This window comes from Aulonocara stuartgranti, assembly GCF_965226115.1.
Source record: "Aulonocara stuartgranti genome assembly, chromosome: 3".
In the NCBI taxonomy this organism is placed as follows: domain Eukaryota; kingdom Metazoa; phylum Chordata; class Actinopteri; order Cichliformes; family Cichlidae; genus Aulonocara; species Aulonocara stuartgranti.
Genome location: NC_138941.1, coordinates 8,590,450 through 8,607,962, shown reverse-complemented (window position 1 = coordinate 8,607,962; position 17,513 = coordinate 8,590,450). Strand labels below are relative to the sequence as shown.

Sequence of the window (17,513 nt, the reverse complement as noted above, 5' to 3'; positions counted from 1 at the left end):
GGTAGTCCGAATCAATTGTTCTGGTGTGCTGTAGGTTATTGTTATGTACTACATTTGTTACTCATTTATGAAGCACAGTACATGTTTTGTACTTGTAATTACCGCTACTTGTACATATACCTAAAAAGTTATGCAAATATGTACCCATAACTTGTTTTTCAAAATATTAATAAAAGGGGTGTGTCTCCAAACAGCCATCTCTTTCCTGACAATTCGCTTTGTGCATATTCTCTTACATATGATAAGTCAACATTGAAACACCTGCGGCTTTTAGTCAGGTGCGGCTAATGTATGTACAAAACAGGATTTTCCCCTGATTTTAGCTTGTGCGGCTAATATTCAGGTGCGCTCTGTAGTCTGGGAAATACGGTAGTTCTTCCTAAAGTACTGCAGTATTCCTGCCAGTACATCCTTTTAGTTTTCCTAACTGTTTCCTCTGATGCTCGTTGCTATTCTTTCCTCAATGCAAATTCATGCTAAGCTCCTTCATATCCATCCCTGTTTCTAAACCTGTAATAATTGCTTTAATGTGTCTTTGGCCTAATTATGAGTCTGTCCATATGTTTGTAGTTCCCCACTTGCTTTGGTTTCTTAGCTCTGATTCTCTCAAATTTATCCTTGAAATCATTTACTGGCATCTCTCCCTCTCACTCCCACTATCCCCAGAACACCAGAGTATTCATCTCCTGGTTTATCCTATGGCCTCTTTGCATTTTCTCCAATCATCCCTGTTTCTAGAGTCTCACCCCATCTGCAGGCAGTCCAAGAGAAACTGCCTCTGCCATTTTCTTCTTCTTAATCTTTGATTTTTCTCTTCACTTTCTCCATTGGGTCTTCTTAGACGCACTTTCCAGAAAGCAGCAACATTTTTGTGCCCCATTTTTCAAATTGTGCATCTTACTTCAGCTTAATGTGTTTCCTGTTTTGTTTTTACACAGGTCATGTAAAAGAAATCCTACCAGAGACTCGACAAAGCTGAACTGAAAGACAGCACAGGCAATAAATCAGAGCAGCACAGAACTTAAGCTCATGGTCCATAGAAGCTGGGCTCTACAGGTGTACCAGGACAAGCTTAGTGTAAGTCCCTCAAAAAGTTTCACTTGTGCTGTTTCGGTGTAAATTACTGGTTTGTTTGAACAATTTCATCAGCTGAACCATAAATACTCCAAAACAATTTCTTTGTGACTCAGTGTGATTTTTCATTTTGTAATATTAGCATGTCAAACTCTACATTCTCTACACAGATGAGAAATGAAGTGTATTTAATAATAAAAGTTATCTCTCAGAGACAAAGTTAGTGTCTCATTCAGGTCTGTATCTGAGTAGCCTCAGACACATGCAGTGCTCATATTTTCTGTTTTGTGTGTCACTCAGACCTCTTCCTGACAGGGGCAGCAATTTCATTTAAAGTCACATTCACTGATACAGGCTGCTGGAGCTCCAACCAGGAGGGTACACACATGATCCAGGGAAAAAAATTATATATGGTCTCTTAGATAAATATTAAGAGGTCCTGTGTTTTACTAAAAAATCAAAGTAGTAAAACACAGGACCTTTGGGTTAGATATAAGGTGATTTGACAAATCATGTCTGTTGTAAATGAGTAAGCCATTTATCGACCTGACTCAGGTTTTAAATCATCATCAGAAAAGACTGAATCCTGACCTGAGAAGTGTACACTTTGGACTCTCCACTGCAGAAAATAGAAGCTTCAGTCCTGAATCCTGCAGGTTGTTGTTACCCAGATCCAGCTCTGTCAGACGGGAGGACTGGGAGCTCAGGACTGAGGACAGAGCTTCACAGCTTCTGTCTGACAGGTTACAGCCACTCAGTCTGAAGAAAGGATGACAAGAAGACATGAAACACTTGTGTTAAAGTATATTCATGGTGCCATGAGGAGCTACTACATTTACAATATTTCAACACTGTTTCAGGACATGCTGGAATCCTTATTGCCTCATGTTACAAAAGACAAATGTGGCAGTTTAGTGTGATTTGGATGGATTCATTAAAAAAACAAAACATAAACACTGTTAATTTTTTCCAAATGAAATTGATTAAATGATGTTAATTGATGAAAAAAAAATCGATATTGCTTGATCTGACCTCAGCGTTTCCAGTTTGCAGTATTGACTCTTCATCCCAGCAGACAGAAGCTTCACTCCTGAATCCTGCAGGTTGTTGTTACCCAGGTCCAGCTCTGTCAGATGGGAGGACTGGGAGCTCAGGACTGAGGACAGAGCTTCACAGCTTCTGTCTGACAGGTTACAGCCACTCAGTCTGAAATCAAGGTGGAAGGGAGACAAGATCAACCAAACAAATCAGAGCTTTATTGCTTTTTTATTGTTTTTAAGCAGAAATCAGTGAGGTGCTGCTAGATTCTGTTCTTTTGGTTTATTACCCAACAACACACACATACACTAATATTTGTGACTTTTGTAATAGTAGCATTTACAATGCAAAGCAACAGCGATCACAGATTGAAGGGGCCTGAATAAAACTACAATGCAGTGATTTTTAAGATGACCTGTTCTTCCAATTTCCAACAACAGATTTCTCCAACCTTACAGTTAAAAATAATTCTTTATCTCATACTGAATCTTGGTTCACCTCCCCCCAGTTTATTAAAATGGAGTGGTACTGAAGTTGCTGTAAGTGATGTGTGATGCCACTGATTTCCTTTCTGATCCAATACAAAGTAAAATTCAGGCTGGTATCTGCGATACTGATGAAAACTATTCCTTCAGAATCAATACAAGACATCATAAGAAAATATGATGTTTTGTATAACATAAAAAGCCTGAATTTTAAAATATTCAGTTAATAATCAAAAACAGATGTGACTGAAAATAATAAAACTGAGAAACATTTTATGGCCATTCGATCCTTTTACAACCATTGCAAGAGCTTGGTTGGCATAGCCGGCAATACGTTGGATAGTAATAAGTCCGGTGGGTGATGGGCTCCACCAGGGCTGCCCTTTGTCACCGATTCTGTTCATAAATTTTATGTTTAAAGGCTGTATCAAAAGTTCATTCAAGTTACAATATTGTGGTCAAAAGTTCTCCTTTTTTCTTTTATACTGTACAACTACGCTGGCTCATGGTTTTAGGACATGGATCTGTCATAGAAGAAATCTATGACCACTTTTAATCAACATTTTAAAAATAAACATGATCACAGATTTACTCACAGAGCTTTGTTGGAGGCTTTGACCACTGGCAGCAGCCTCAGAAGAGCCTCCTCTGAAGCAGAGTATTTCTTCAGGTCAAACACATCCAGATCTTCTTCTGATGACAGTAAGATGAAGACCAGAGCTGACCACTGAGCAGGAGACAGTTCACCTGTGGAGAGACTTCCTGATCTCAGGGACTGTTGGATCTCCTCCACTAGAGAACGATCATCCAGTTCATTCAGACAGTGGATCAGATTGATGCTTTTCTCTGCAGACAGATTCTCACTGAGCTTCTTCTTGATGTACTGGACTGTTTCCTGATTGGTCTGTGAGCTACTTCCTGTCTGTGTCAGCAGACCTCGTAGGAGAGTCTGATTGGTCTGCAGTGAAAGACCCAGGAGGAAGCGGAGGAACAAGTCCAGGTGTCCATTTGGACTCTGTAAGGCCTTGTTCACAGCACTCTGGTGGAGAGATTGAAGTTTTAGTTTGTTAAATAGTTTAGACCATGTAGAGGTTGTTTGTTGTTGTTCCAGCAGATTGAGTCCAGAGTTGATGAAGGTCAGATGGACATGAAGAGCAGCCAGAAACTCCTGAACACTCAGATGGATGAAGCAGAACACCTTGTCCTGGTACAGTCCTCTCTCCTCTTTAAAGATCTGTGTGAACACTCCTGAGTACACTGAGGCTGCTCTGATATCGATGCCACACTCTGTCAGGTCTGATTCATAGAAGATCAGGTTTCCTTTCTGCAGCTGATCAAAAGCCAGTTTTCCCAGTGACTCCATCATCTTCCTGCTCTCTGGACTCCAGTGTGGATCTGTCTCAGCTCCTCCATCATACTTGACCTTCTTCACTTTGGCCTGAACCACCAGGAAGTGGATGTACATCTCAGTCAGGGTCTTGGGCAGCTGTCCTCCCTCTCTGGTTTCCAGCACATCCTCCAGAACTGTAGCAGTGATCCAGCAGAAGACTGGGATGTGACACATGATGTGGAGGCTTCGTGATGTCTTGATGTGGGAGATGATCCTGCTGGCCTGCTCCTCATCTCTGAATCTCTTCCTGAAGTACTCCTCCTTCTGTGGGTCAGTGAACCCTCTGACCTCTGTCACCATGCCAACACAGTCAGGAGGGATCTGATTGGCTGCTGCAGGTCGTGTGGTTATCCAGAGGCGAGCAGAGGGAAGCAGTTTCCCCCTGATGAGGTTTATCAGCAGCACATCCACTGAGGTGGACTTTCTAGGGTCAGTTAGGATTGTAGTTTTGTGGAAGTCCAGAGGAAGTCGACACTCATCCAGACCATCAAAGATGAACACAACCTGGAAGTCTTCAAAGCTGCAGATTCCTGTTTCTTTGGTTTCAGTAAAGAAGTGATGAACAAGTCCCACCAAGCTGAACTTTTCCTCTTTCAGCACATTCAGCTCTCTGAAAGTGAATGGAAATATGAACTGGATGTCCTGGTTGGCTTTGTCTTCAGCCCAGTCCAGGCTGTATTTCTGTGTTAAGACTGTTTTCCCAATGCCAGCCACTCCCTTTGTCAGCACTGTTCTGATTGGTTCATCTCTTCCAGGTGAGGCTTTAAAGATGTCTTCTTGTCTGATGGTTGTTTCTGGTCTGTCTGGTTTCCTGGATGCTGTTTCAATCTGTCTGACCTCATGTTCATCATTGACCTCTGCAGTCCCTCCCTCTGTGATGTAGAGCTCTGTGTAGATCTGATTCAGGAGGGTTGGGTTTCCTGCTTTAGCGATGCCCTCAAACACACACTGGAACTTCTTCTTCAGGGTGGATTTAAGGTTACGGTGAAAAACTGCAGTTTGAAGTTCTGAATGAGAAGAAAAATAAACACTCAATTCCAAAAAGAACTAATCTTTAAAACATGTTGCTCCATCTTCCATCTCTGGAAAATGTTCATTTATCCAGCAGCTTAAATCTTTAGATAAATCCTCTTACTGCTCTGCAGACGGTCAGCCAGCTCCTCCTGCTTCATTCTCCTCAGGAAGTCCACTGTGATCTTCACAAACGCCTCTCTGCTGCTGCTCCTCTGACTCTCTAAGCATTCTGGGTAATCTGGACTCAGAACCTTCTGGATCTTCTTCAGCTCGTTCTTCACAAAAGTGATGATGTTGTCCTCCAGCAGCTGGAACAGAATATTTATGAATGAGCCAATCAGACTGAAATCATGGAGCCAAACATCAGATCCATGTTGGACACACTGACGATCCACTGGTCTACAAAGAGCAGCATGGAGATGACTGTGAACAGAACAGATGTAACAGTAGTTGTTGTACATGTACAGACCATAAATATGGAGTCCAGCTGTGTTTGATGCTGCTGGGCAGACTGACCACTGGGAACCTCTGAGCTCTGCTGCTCCACTCTGTGGAGGAACCATGAAGGATTAGATCAACACAGGATAAAGATCCAGGAGTTTCTGCTCAAATAACTTCATCTGAATCAAGTCTGTCAAGTTTTAAACTCTCAGATTGTGAACATATCAGTAATTTTCAGTCTGTTTTCATGGACGTCCTTTCAGTGGTGATGTCAGGGATGATTTTGAAGAAGCTCATCAAACTGAACCATCAGCAGATCACTGCTCCAAAACCAGAACATGATCCGAGTCTCCCTCCACCACCAGAACACCAGCTTTACTAACGTGGTAGATCAGTGTAGTTGTTAGATTTGTATTGTTGATTGTCATTTATGCTTAGAAATATTTACTTATATATGCTTAGAGTTTTGTAATTAGTTGTAGATTGGTAGAGGTTTTGATCCTTGATAGTCTGCAAACTTTGTGTGTATTAGACAGCACTTTGGGAGCATGAGAGGTCATACCGTGTCTTATTGTTTTATGGTAGGATTAACGTAGCTACGTCTGTTCTAGTCTAAGTGCTCTTTGTTTAGATGAACTGCAGGACTTCCTCACCGTGTTATCTAGGATGAACCATCTAGGGTGAGGGGGAGGCTACCCTCTTCCTGACCAAGGATGTTTGACCCTTTGATCAGCAACACACACACACACACACACACACACACACACACACACAGGCAAGGTACTCTTTGTTTGTATGTAGACGTCGTATGTTAATGAACCTATGCATATTCATGTAACCTCAATAAAAGAACAGTGTTACGGGAGGACGGACGAGAGCAACTGGGGTCAAGCGAAGGAACGGTGCCTGTCCGGTTCTCTCCCGTGCACGAGTAACATGAAGAACTTTGCCTATTTGTGTCTTGCTTAGCAGTGTAATTATATTGTCTTCAACGTTCCAGCGGGTGGGTTCAAGCTACAAACCTATCAGTAGTACAGATCAATAACTGATGAGTCATTTGATCAAAATCACTGAGTGCTTCACGTCTGACCCTCTGATGCTTCTGTAGACATTTTGCATATTTAATGAATGTCTGACAGTTTTACATTCATTCTATGAACACAGTGGAAATGTTGTGTTATAGTCTCCATGTTGTTTCCAGCATCATAAATTCTTAAGTTCAGAAAATTAGATTCTTTCTTCACAGCTGAAAAACAACAACATTTATTCTCTATTGAAATCTGCATCGTCCACTCCAAAGGTCACAATCTGAAGGTAACATCTGGTTTTGTTCCCTGTGGTTAACTCTGAGCATCAGTATGGTGGGATTTATCCACTACATCCACACCACTGTGGTTCAGTGTTGTCCTGATGGAGTAACAGCAGCCAGTATGATCCAGGCTTTAGCTGCTGGGTCTCTGTGTGACCTCTCAGACTGTTTAACAGATCAGACACAAAGAGAATCAGAGCAGCTCTGTTCTTTAAAGACAAACATGAACCCACTCAGGTCACACTTTCCCCACAGATATGAGCATCACTGTCCTCAAACAGCAAATGACCAAGTCGAACATTTGGATCTTTTCTCTTTCATTGTTTTCTTTTTAATGAATCTTTGTAACAATCTGAGGATGTTTCAGGTCATATTTATCCAGGAAACACAAACATGTAAAGGAGTCATCACAGCTCTCTGACCTCGTTGCTCCAGGGTCACCACTGAAGAATGGAATTCGACGTTTGGACCGGTCACTCCTCACAGACGGACAGCTGGACCCTGCAGACTGTGACCTCTGACCTCTGCAGACACAAACATGATTGAAGCAGCTGTGATCACACAGACTGCAGATAATGCAGCTGTTTCCTGTCAGTAACATCCTCTTAGATTAGAGTTCAGCTTTTTACAGGAAAACTGGACAAAACTGATTTTTGTTACAAACTCATTTTCATTTCCTCTCAGCTCACAAACACAGTCAGACAATCAACCAGAGTCAACACTGATTATAATGTCAGTGCAGAATTATTTCTGTTACTCAGTGAGTTCAGCTCTCTGACCTCGTTGCTCCAGGTTCACCACTGAAGTCTGGATTGTTTCCTTTGGACCCGTCACTCCTCACAGACGGACAGCTGGACCCTGCAGACTCTGCTCTGTCCTCCTCTTCCTCCATCATCATCTTCAGTCAGTCTGAGAGGTAAACCACAAACACTCAGTGAGTTCACATTAACAGGAGGAACTGAGTTACAGTCGCTGACCTCTGACCTGTCATGTGACCTAGAAACCAGGTCAATATGTCTGTAGGTTCAGTCATCCAGGTCATGTGATCTAAGGAGCTTGGAGAGAAAAGAGACGTCTTTAAGTTTCTGGAAGACGTTTCATCTGAGAAGCTTCTTCAGCTCTAAAACCAAACGGTGGAGAGTCCCAGATATTTAAACCTGAGAGGGAAAGAAAGCATGTCGCTGACCCACCACTGATGTTATTTCAAGGAGGAAACTGAGAGCCTTTGCACCAGGAGCACAAACATCAGCTCCAGCAATGATCCACTGATGTGTTTTTATTCCATGTATGAATGTTGTTATTGACAGAGATGACGTTTGTGTGTCAGTGATGCAGTGACTGTTGTTGTTACCTGTACAGGCTGGTTAGACTCTATGAAACAGATCATACAGATCTCTGCATGTTAGAAGAGACTATTAAAGGTCATGAATGAGACAAAGGCAGGGAGGCGTCCTTTACAGCTAAACAGCAGAGTGAGAGAACAGCCAGCACCTCTACATTTATCACATTATACAGCACATGTATGATACTGACAGGGATGAGAAGAATTTAGTGATTCTGATCCCATCATTGATATTACTTATTGATTCTCAGTAGCTCTGCTCTGACAGTCACCACCATCACTGAGCAGCATATCAAAGACATTTGTGCACATTAACTGCATGTTGTGGCTCAAATGTTTGTGCATGTTGGAGGCATTTCCTCTTTGTTGTGATCAGTGTTGGTCATTACTCAAAACAGTCATTATTACACATATTACACAGAACACTTTAATTAAAAGTAATGGAGTACGTTACTTCATTACTCCTCATAACATTACTTTGATGTTAAAATGAAAAAATGAGCATGTAACAACATAAAGCTGAGGTACAGCCCCACACACCAACACAGATCCTGATGAGGTCACGTGATGTTTCTCTGAGTGTTTATGAACACAAATCAAAGATGAAACAGCACAAAGACACTTCAAAGTGATTCTACTGTAGAAACATGAACAGGTAGAAACCTGCAGCCTGACTGCTCATCACTTTGTTACCTGTTCAAGTTCAGCAGCAGCAGCTCACTTTATCACGGTGCTGGTCTGGGGTCAGTGTTTACTCAGCTTTACGTCACTCTGGGTTCTAGGTTAGCTTAGCGTTAGCTTAGTGTTAGCATGCTGTGTGCTAGCTCAGCCTCAGAGCTCTGCAGGTGTCTCGTGTGTAAATATTAATCACAGTGACAGTAAAGGAGGTAAAGGGCTGTGACGTCATCACGTACGCTGCGTCCTCTGTGGGCTCTGACTGAACTCAAAGTACAAACTACAAGTACACAAACACGAACGTAGCTCAGAGTGGCGGACACACTCGGCCTCGTTGGTCCAGCTGTGAGTCCGTTACCGTGAACTATGGAGTGGCAGATTTGTGCTGAACTAAGCTGCACACAGCTGATGTTAGCCAGGAAACATTACACACTGACTTTAATGGAGAGACCGGAAATACAAACACACACAGTTTGTTGTGTGAAGAAATCAAACACGAGCTGAACAAACAGTAAAGTTCCTAAAGACAAACTGTTAAAGGAGGAAACAAAGCAAACTTACAGTTTCTTCACACACCAACAACAAGCTCCACTCCACACCTGGGGCCCGTTCTTCGTACCTCGCTAAGTAGGTTAGCCGGATTAGATTGTTGACGATTTCGCGTGATCCTGGATCAGTCGGTTCCCCGAAGCTCATCCGGGACTTGCTGTCATAGCAACAGAGCCGTAAGCGTAAACCTGCTCGGGAGCAGGTTTACTTTATGTAAACAGGATTAGATGTGATTTCACACAGATACATACAGGTCATTTCCTAAAAAAGGGAAATGTACTATTAACATTCTATTACATGTATGTGATTATTACAGATGTAATTCATATTTCAGAGTAGCAATTGTAAATTACTTCGTGTAATCAAGATGAGAGACCACGGCTATAAAAGCGAAGGTGGATTTGGGAAGCCTGTCGCAGCCATGTCCTGTCCGTATACGCGACCAACCCATTGCGGAAGGTGCAAGATTGATAAGGAGAGTCCTCAGAATTCAGCGTATATTGCGGGACAGACAGGATCCTTTAGCTCAGCGCGACAGTGTGCTCATAGAGAGATATCGATTTTCCCGTGAGGGTATTATTTACTTAACCAACTTGTTGACGAGGGGGTGCAGGACCACCACCTGTCTTTTTTTTTGCTCTGCCCTTTTCTTGGTTGCTGTTATGAACAAACAAACAGATTATTTCAGGGTCTCTTTCCAAGAGACGACAAGCAATATAAGTGATAAATATTACCATTCTGTAGAATATTCTTATATTTCACTTTTACTTGTTCCCATGTTCTAGTGGGTCCTGTTGTGGCTCTAATGTGAAAGGGGATATAATATAACATATTATAATATAATATAATGTAATATAATATTGGATAATATGGTGTGATATGATAAATCTACCCTACCGCCTACTGGTGTTGGCCAGTGTCGAGGAGGGAAATTATTTTACTGCTATTGTTAAATAATTGTCATTGCATTAATAATATAATCTGCAGCATGGATATTGCATTCCAAGGTTTAAACAGTGTCTCTTTCAGAAAGACTGAGTTGCAGGCTGACAGGAAGTTGTATGCAGAAGTGAAACCAGGAAGTTATTTTGAGCCGCAGGCTAAGACGAGGCTTTAACAATGTAACAGATAGCTTTAAGAAGGCCTTAAGATCAGATCATTTTATATTAAGGTTTTAGTAGAGGTTCTTGATTAAAACATTTATTTAGTAGAAGACATACACATAGTCTCAGTGAGCTTCTGGTCTGGTAAAAGGTCAGAAGTGCAACAGGTGAATTGAGAAAGAGCATGTGAGGTCGTGACACACACACATAGAGTTAAATTTATTTAGAGGAACCGTCCTTGTTGTCTCGGCAAGAAAGAGGAACAATTCATTTTAAGATAAGAACGGAAAGTACCACGCCATGAAAATAGGAGATGATTTTCTAGGTGAAAAGTCATGAGGATGTTGATCTGATCTATGTATAAAATGTGTCTGTGACGTATGAAGGGGCGTCAGTAAACAAACCCTGATGCTATAAAATATCTGTTCATGCTTTGATTAAGTCGAAGACTACTTCCTGTCTGCGTACAGAGTTGTCTTCCCACACGTGTGTTCATTAAAATCATCGTTTGACTTCACCCGGCCGGATCGGTGTGGTTATTCTTCGATCACCTCTTGTACCCTTCCTCAATAATGAATCTTAACATTTGGGGGCTTCGTCCGGTTATTGAGGAGGGAGAGTTGGAGGTTTAGACGGAGAAATCCGGGGTCTTAGGTGGTCTGACGGGCAGACATGAATTCCAGTGGTCGAAGTGAGTGGGCATAAGCCGGCTTATCCAAAAGGTAAGGCACTACCTGTTGAATTATTTCCAAAGTGTGCCAAATTGGAAATGATAAAATTTAAGTCTACTCACTGAAGTTACTGGTGGATGTCTGTTTTGATTTTGATGAAAATCTCATGAGTTGATGCAGTTAGAGTTCTGCTAAGAAGAAATGAAAGCAGTTAAGAGTCTGATAAGAAAAGTTTAAATACTGGGTTGAAGTCCCAAAGAAATTGAGTTCGAGTCTCAAGTAGTTTGATAGGGAATTGGTTATTTTGTTGGTTAGAGTCCAAATTTGGCCATAAGAGTGGACCTGAGCGGTCAAATTGACCACTAGGTTGCACCTGCCTCAGTTATACACTTGTTTTGGGTGTTGATTGTTGTTTCAAAGTATTATAAATTATTTTAGAACGGAACCGAGGGGGTTCTAGGAAGCGCAGTGCTCAGAGGTAACGCTTGCCAATGCCAGGGACGCTTAGGCATTGTCCTCGAAGAGGGATAGTCAGTTGGTCACTGTGGAGCTTGGGGCACTCCAGAATAACTAGTGGTTGGACCACTCTACCGTTTGGAACGGTATCTGCGCTTTTTTGGGCAGCAAAGGTTGGACCTTGGGTGTTGGACACTCTTAAATTGAGTTAGGGATTTTAGAGATGAGGCCAGAAACAGTTAAAGTCTTGATACTGGTTAATTGGTCGCAAAAAACTCAGGGAGTTTATCCGCTGGGCGGTTATTTTAAATTTGTCTAAAATTGTGTAGGCGCTAAAGCTGACAGATCTGACAGTGGTTGTAAATATAAGACGTCGTTGTAATATAGAATAAGAAAATTTGGTGTGAGAGATCTCTGTGTGTCGAGTCAGTAATGCACTGACTGCCTGCTGCTATTTTTAGATGTGTGTGTGTGTGAGTGTGAAAATGCAAGGCAAGGCAAGGCAAGTTTATTTGTATAGCACAATTCAACAACAAGGTGATTTAAAAGTGCTTTACAGAGACATTAGAAACAAGAACAAGTAAAAAGCATGATTTAAAATTGATTAAAACAAGCAAATAAACTAACTAACTAATTAACAAACAAACAATCAAAACAGTATATAAAATCAAAACAGATAAAATCAGAACATGCTTACTAATGCAAATGAGTAAGCAGTGAACTGTTTAAGCCACAGTTGGTTTTACAAATACTGCTGCAAACATTGCTGAGTGTGTGTTTAAAATGCCATTTATGTTTATTAGAGGACTATAAATAAAGTTTTGAGTTGCCGTAGGGGATGCATAGTAACTGACTGAGTTTGGATGTAGATTGTAAATACAAAATAAATTTGATTAGCCTGGAGAAACAGCAGAGCAACTGCGTGCTGTGTGTGTGTAACAGGAAATGGTGTGGGTGACAGGAAGTTTGCATGCCCATATAAGGTGATGAGTGAGCACCCAGAGAGAGAAACAGATGAGTTAAACTCTAGGCAGATAAAGCGAATGGAGGTTTTGAGAAAAGAAATGAAAAGGATATTAATTGTATGTTTTAGTGTGTCAACACAGATTACAGATAAATGAAGGTGGACTTCTCTCAACCTGGAATTTTGAGTACGGCGCCAAAACTACTAGAGTAGCATAATTGGGAGAAAACAGGCCAGATTTTGGCTTAAAATTTTACAGCTTGACCTCGCACTTGTCCCCATCCTGAGAAGAAGCTCAAAGGACAGTTAATCTCCTGATGAAGACCGACAGAACATCGTGGACTTGAGAAGAATTAATAGCAGGCAAAAGACAGTGCAACGGAAACCACACTGACGACACCAGCAGCAGCATGTAAGGAACCACGAGGTGGAAACATGTACTGTAAATTACAGGCTGGGCAGTTGAACAGTGGGACAATGAGCTGTGGAAAGCACTGGACATTGATTGTCAGATTTGCCATGCTTGGAGTAATCTTGAAAGAGATGACTGAGAGGATCAACAGAAAAGAAGAAACCACGTGATGAACCATGCACGGTGGACAGCAGGCTGGTAAGAACAGTGTGACATGACTGTTTAAAGGCACTGAATGTGGTATTTTGCCAGGCTGGGACTTGATCCAAAAGGAAAATACTGAAGAGAAACAGAGAAGAAACAGACTGTGTTTGCTGGAATTCAAGACAACAAAAGGACACTGAGAGAAGAGGACAGTGACCGGTGAGAGGCGAAGCTGGACGAGTTCGACTGTGAGAATACAGGGTGTAATTGGACTGAAAGTGAAGCTTGAACTCATGATGGTTTAGAGATGTCCACCGTCACAAAGAAAAAGGGGTAAACAAGAATAGAAAACACACATAGACAAAGTGTTACATGTGAAATTATTTCTGGAAAGGATCAGAAGTGAGATAATTTTGAATTAAGAAATTAGGGAAAAGATGCATGAATTAAACCTGACTATAACATATAGAGGCAATGAAGAAAGCAGCTTACACTCACTGAACATTAACAAAATACATAGGAAAAGCAATGAAGACCTGCTTACACGTATATACATGACATAAGTTGGGATTTCTGACCAGAGAAAGGGAAACGGGTAGTTTAAGTACATATGATAATAATGAAAATGTCTCAGTTGTGTTTCTATAGGGGCGAAACAGATCTGGATCAATTTTCCACGTGCAGCGGTTGGAAGAAACCTGTAGGTTAACTTGACTGGACATGCCAAGGCAAGTTTCTGGTTGAATTGTTCACAGCGCCATGTCTCCACAAACCTGACAAGTGGGCCCTAATTTCTGGCTGAGGAGCATGAAAGCTGTTAATACGGTGGGAATTTAAAATTGGGATTAGCAAATTTGGGAAAGAGAACTGACGGCTTAAGTGGAGAATTGTGCAGGAGTCTGAAACACTGCAAAAGCAACATATGCAAATTCACATGCACAAACAGAAAATGCATTAACCTTATGAAGACAAGACAAGCTCATGGAGATTAATGCATAGACACTGATTAAACCTGGCTAAGAACACAAACATATGCAATGAAGAACAGCTTGCTATTTTGTATGAATGATACAATGGTGTGAATGGTTAATGAAATACACTTGAGGAAGTGACTTTCAGACGAGGAAGCATGGCAGACAAGAGAAGTATAGATTTGGGTAGGAAATAGTTTATAGTTTAGTGATTATACGTTGTCGTAAGGGGGTTTTATGCTGAATTTAAGTATGTTAAAGGGGGTGATTTTTGTGTGCAAATTGTGTGGTTTTAATGAGACTTTCGGTGTATTGAGGAGGTGAAATTATGTGGTGGCAAAATACTTGTGTGTTTAAGGTTGTTGTGGTGAGGGGTTGATTTTGTCAGTTAGGTTTGGGTTGGTGTTTTTGTTTAAAAGAGGGAGTTTTAGGAAACATGGACATGTCTGGGAGGGCCCATTATTTTGTAACAGTGCACTTAAAGAAAACCTGTCAGGTGATTTTGTTTTGTTTTAATGAGCTAACAATCAGCTCTATTTTTTTTCATTTCTGTTTTAAGCAGGCCTGCAACAGTGAATAACGGCGCTAAAAATTCTTGGAAAGAGCAAATATAAGGGGGCTTTCCAGATTACAATTGGCTGAGGAGAAAGCTACCTGGGGACTGATCAAGGTCGTAAGTCCCTGTAAAAAGGATTTTATGCGAGTCAATCCAGTCCAAAAGCATAAAGAAATATTTTCCTATGGAAAATAAAAAATGACTGAGCTCATTTTGCTGAGGGTGGAGTATCTGATCGTGCGGGAAGCTCCACTATCAGCAAATATATGGTGTGACTGCATGTGAGTGAATGTGTGAGTGAATGTGAGGATGAATAAATGTGGACAAACAATTTGTTTTTACCAGAGAAAATTTCTGTTTTGTTTTATTAAGTGGGGTTAGATTATGGGATTATAGTATATTGTTGGGAGAATGCCAAATGCTAAAGGGGAAATATTTTTTGATGTAACTCAGTTACCATTAATTGAAGAAACACATGACTGATAACTGTTCTGTTTTAAGTTTATTTTTATGACATAGATTGGATCATGAGTGGGGAAAACTGAGCATTTTAAGTTTTGTATAGTATCTTGACACATGAAATGTATCAAGATAAAGGGGGGTTTAGGGTTTAATAATTTAATTGTTTAATAATTTAGGATCATTTTAGGACCTTTTGGGTTTTTGATCATTTGGATATGGTAAAACTGAAACTGTTATTTTTAAGTTAAGGTTAAAGGATTAAAAGTGAACTTGTCACGGTTTGCGGGGCAAGCCGTGTGGAGTTGTAGAAAAGGACCCAAAAGGCGGCAGCTCTGGTGCAGGTGAATATTTATTTACAACGGTGGGCACAAAACAGCACTGGTGGAAAATACAAGGAACCAAGAATACTGGGCCAACATGGCCCAGGACCATGACTCTTGTTTAGAAGATACAATGCCGGTTTTTCAAAGCTGTGAATAAATCTTAGAGGGAAAATTAGTGAGGGTTGAAGGGGTAGAACAGCTTTGATTTTTTGATCTTTAGAAGAAGTGGTTATAATGTAGGCTTACACATACAGATATTACATAGGAGGTATTTTTAGGATAAAAGGGGGAGCTTATAAATAGAAATGATTTTTATACATATTGCATTTTGTGCTTTTAAAGGAGTTGTGGCTCAAATTTGTCTCTGGAGGGTCACGAGCCTTTGGCTAGCGCTATGATTAGCCAATCTACTGTGAGGATAATATGAGTTCATGAAGGATTGCACACGCTTACAGACACAGAGTTAAGAAACACACATGACAGTATTGATTCCAGGCAAAAGGCCTTAAATTCATTTAGCTTTTAACTGAACTTAAAGAAGGACCAAAGAGGAAGGAAAGCATATATTTTGGTTAAGTCTGATAAATTAGAATTAGAAGGTATTGTTACATTAAAGGGAGCAAATGAAATAAAAAGGTTATACCAAAAACAGGTTATAACATAGGAAATGTGAGGTTAAAATGAAGTTAACACATAGGAGTTGTTTCAAGGCAGCATTTAGCTATGAGGAAATGTATACAGGAGTAATTGCTTATATGCTTAAACTTAATTGATTAAAGTGGTTGTTTTCTTTTGGAGTAGATTAACTTGCAGCAGCGACAACTTGTGCACAGGATGTTGATGATCAGATAAGGGAAAATAGAGCGAGCAATCGGACGTGAAAGCAGGGCTTAAAGAGTTCTAAAGGGATGAGTAACGTTGAAGAGTATACATAAATACAAGTCAATAAGTTAAGAAGATAATTAGGATCAGGCTTTTGATTAAAGAGTCCCAGATAGGATAAGTTAGGGAGATGCAAGAAAAGGTGTTTTGTTTCTTTGCAGAAAATCTCGGCGACCACAGGAGGGGCGAGGATCCTGGAGATCTCGAGGTTCGAGACCACCAGAGAGGGGTCTGCGTGAGGACACAATGTATTGTGACCTCTGGTGTTCCAGAGGTCAAAAGGGGGAGTGTCGAGGAGGGAAATTATTTTACTGCTATTGTTAAATAATTGTCATTGCATTAATAATATAATCTGCAGCATGGATATTGCATTCCAAGGTTTAAACAGTGTCTCTTTCAGAAAGACTGAGTTGCAGGCTGACAGGAAGTTGTATGCAGAAGTGAAACCAGGAAGTTATTTTGAGCCGCAGGCTAAGACGAGGCTTTAACAATGTAACAGATAGCTTTAAGAAGGCCTTAAGATCAGATCATTTTATATTAAGGTTTTAGTAGAGGTTCTTGATTAAAACATTTATTTAGTAGAAGACATACACATAGTCTCAGTGAGCTTCTGGTCTGGTAAAAGGTCAGAAGTGCAACAGGTGAATTGAGAAAGAGCATGTGAGGTCGTGACACACACACATAGAGTTAAATTTATTTAGAGGAACCGTCCTTGTTGTCTCGGCAAGAAAGAGGAACAATTCATTTTAAGATAAGAACGGAAAGTACCACGCCATGAAAATAGGAGATGATTTTCTAGGTGAAAAGTCATGAGGATGTTGATCTGATCTATGTATAAAATGTGTCTGTGACGTATGAAGGGGCGTCAGTAAACAAACCCTGATGCTATAAAATATCTGTTCATGCTTTGATTAAGTCGAAGACTACTTCCTGTCTGCGTACAGAGTTGTCTTCCCACACGTGTGTTCATTAAAATCATCGTTTGACTTCACCCGGCCGGATCGGTGTGGTTATTCTTCGATCACCTCTTGTACCCTTCCTCAATAATGAATCTTAACACCAGAGGGGCCGATGGCACAATATGGCAGCCTGGCTTCTGTCAGTCTGCCCCAGGGCAACTGTGGCTACAACTGTAGCTGCCTCCACCAGTGTGTGAATGTGAGAGTGAATGAATAGTGGCATTGTAAAGCGCTTTGGGTGCCTTGAAAAGCGCTATATAAATCCAATCCATTATTATTATTATTATTGAATT

General features: G+C 40.9%; 2 protein-coding genes across 2 annotated transcripts in view; one reads left to right on the top strand and one right to left on the bottom strand.

Moving 5' to 3' along the window:
* The window catches only part of LOC309702270 (uncharacterized protein), a 253,656-nt gene that overhangs the window by 72,429 nt on the left and 163,714 nt on the right, over nt 1-17,513 (top strand). The gene's annotated exons all lie outside the window — the stretch shown is intronic.
* Nucleotides 1-17,513, bottom strand: part of LOC309702394 (protein NLRC3-like) — a 166,745-nt gene that overhangs the window by 8,429 nt on the left and 140,803 nt on the right. Inside the window, exons 3-9 of the mRNA XM_082527111.1 lie at nt 7,531-7,660; nt 7,174-7,275; nt 5,471-5,549; nt 5,123-5,309; nt 3,194-4,994; nt 2,107-2,280; nt 1,666-1,833 (exon numbers count right to left, since the gene is read on the bottom strand). Coding sequence (XP_082383237.1) covers nt 1,666-1,833; nt 2,107-2,280; nt 3,194-4,994; nt 5,123-5,309; nt 5,471-5,549; nt 7,174-7,275; nt 7,531-7,649 — 2,630 coding nt within the window. The 5' untranslated portion in view covers nt 7,650-7,660. The remainder of the gene's footprint in view (nt 1-1,665; nt 1,834-2,106; nt 2,281-3,193; nt 4,995-5,122; nt 5,310-5,470; nt 5,550-7,173; nt 7,276-7,530; nt 7,661-17,513) is intronic.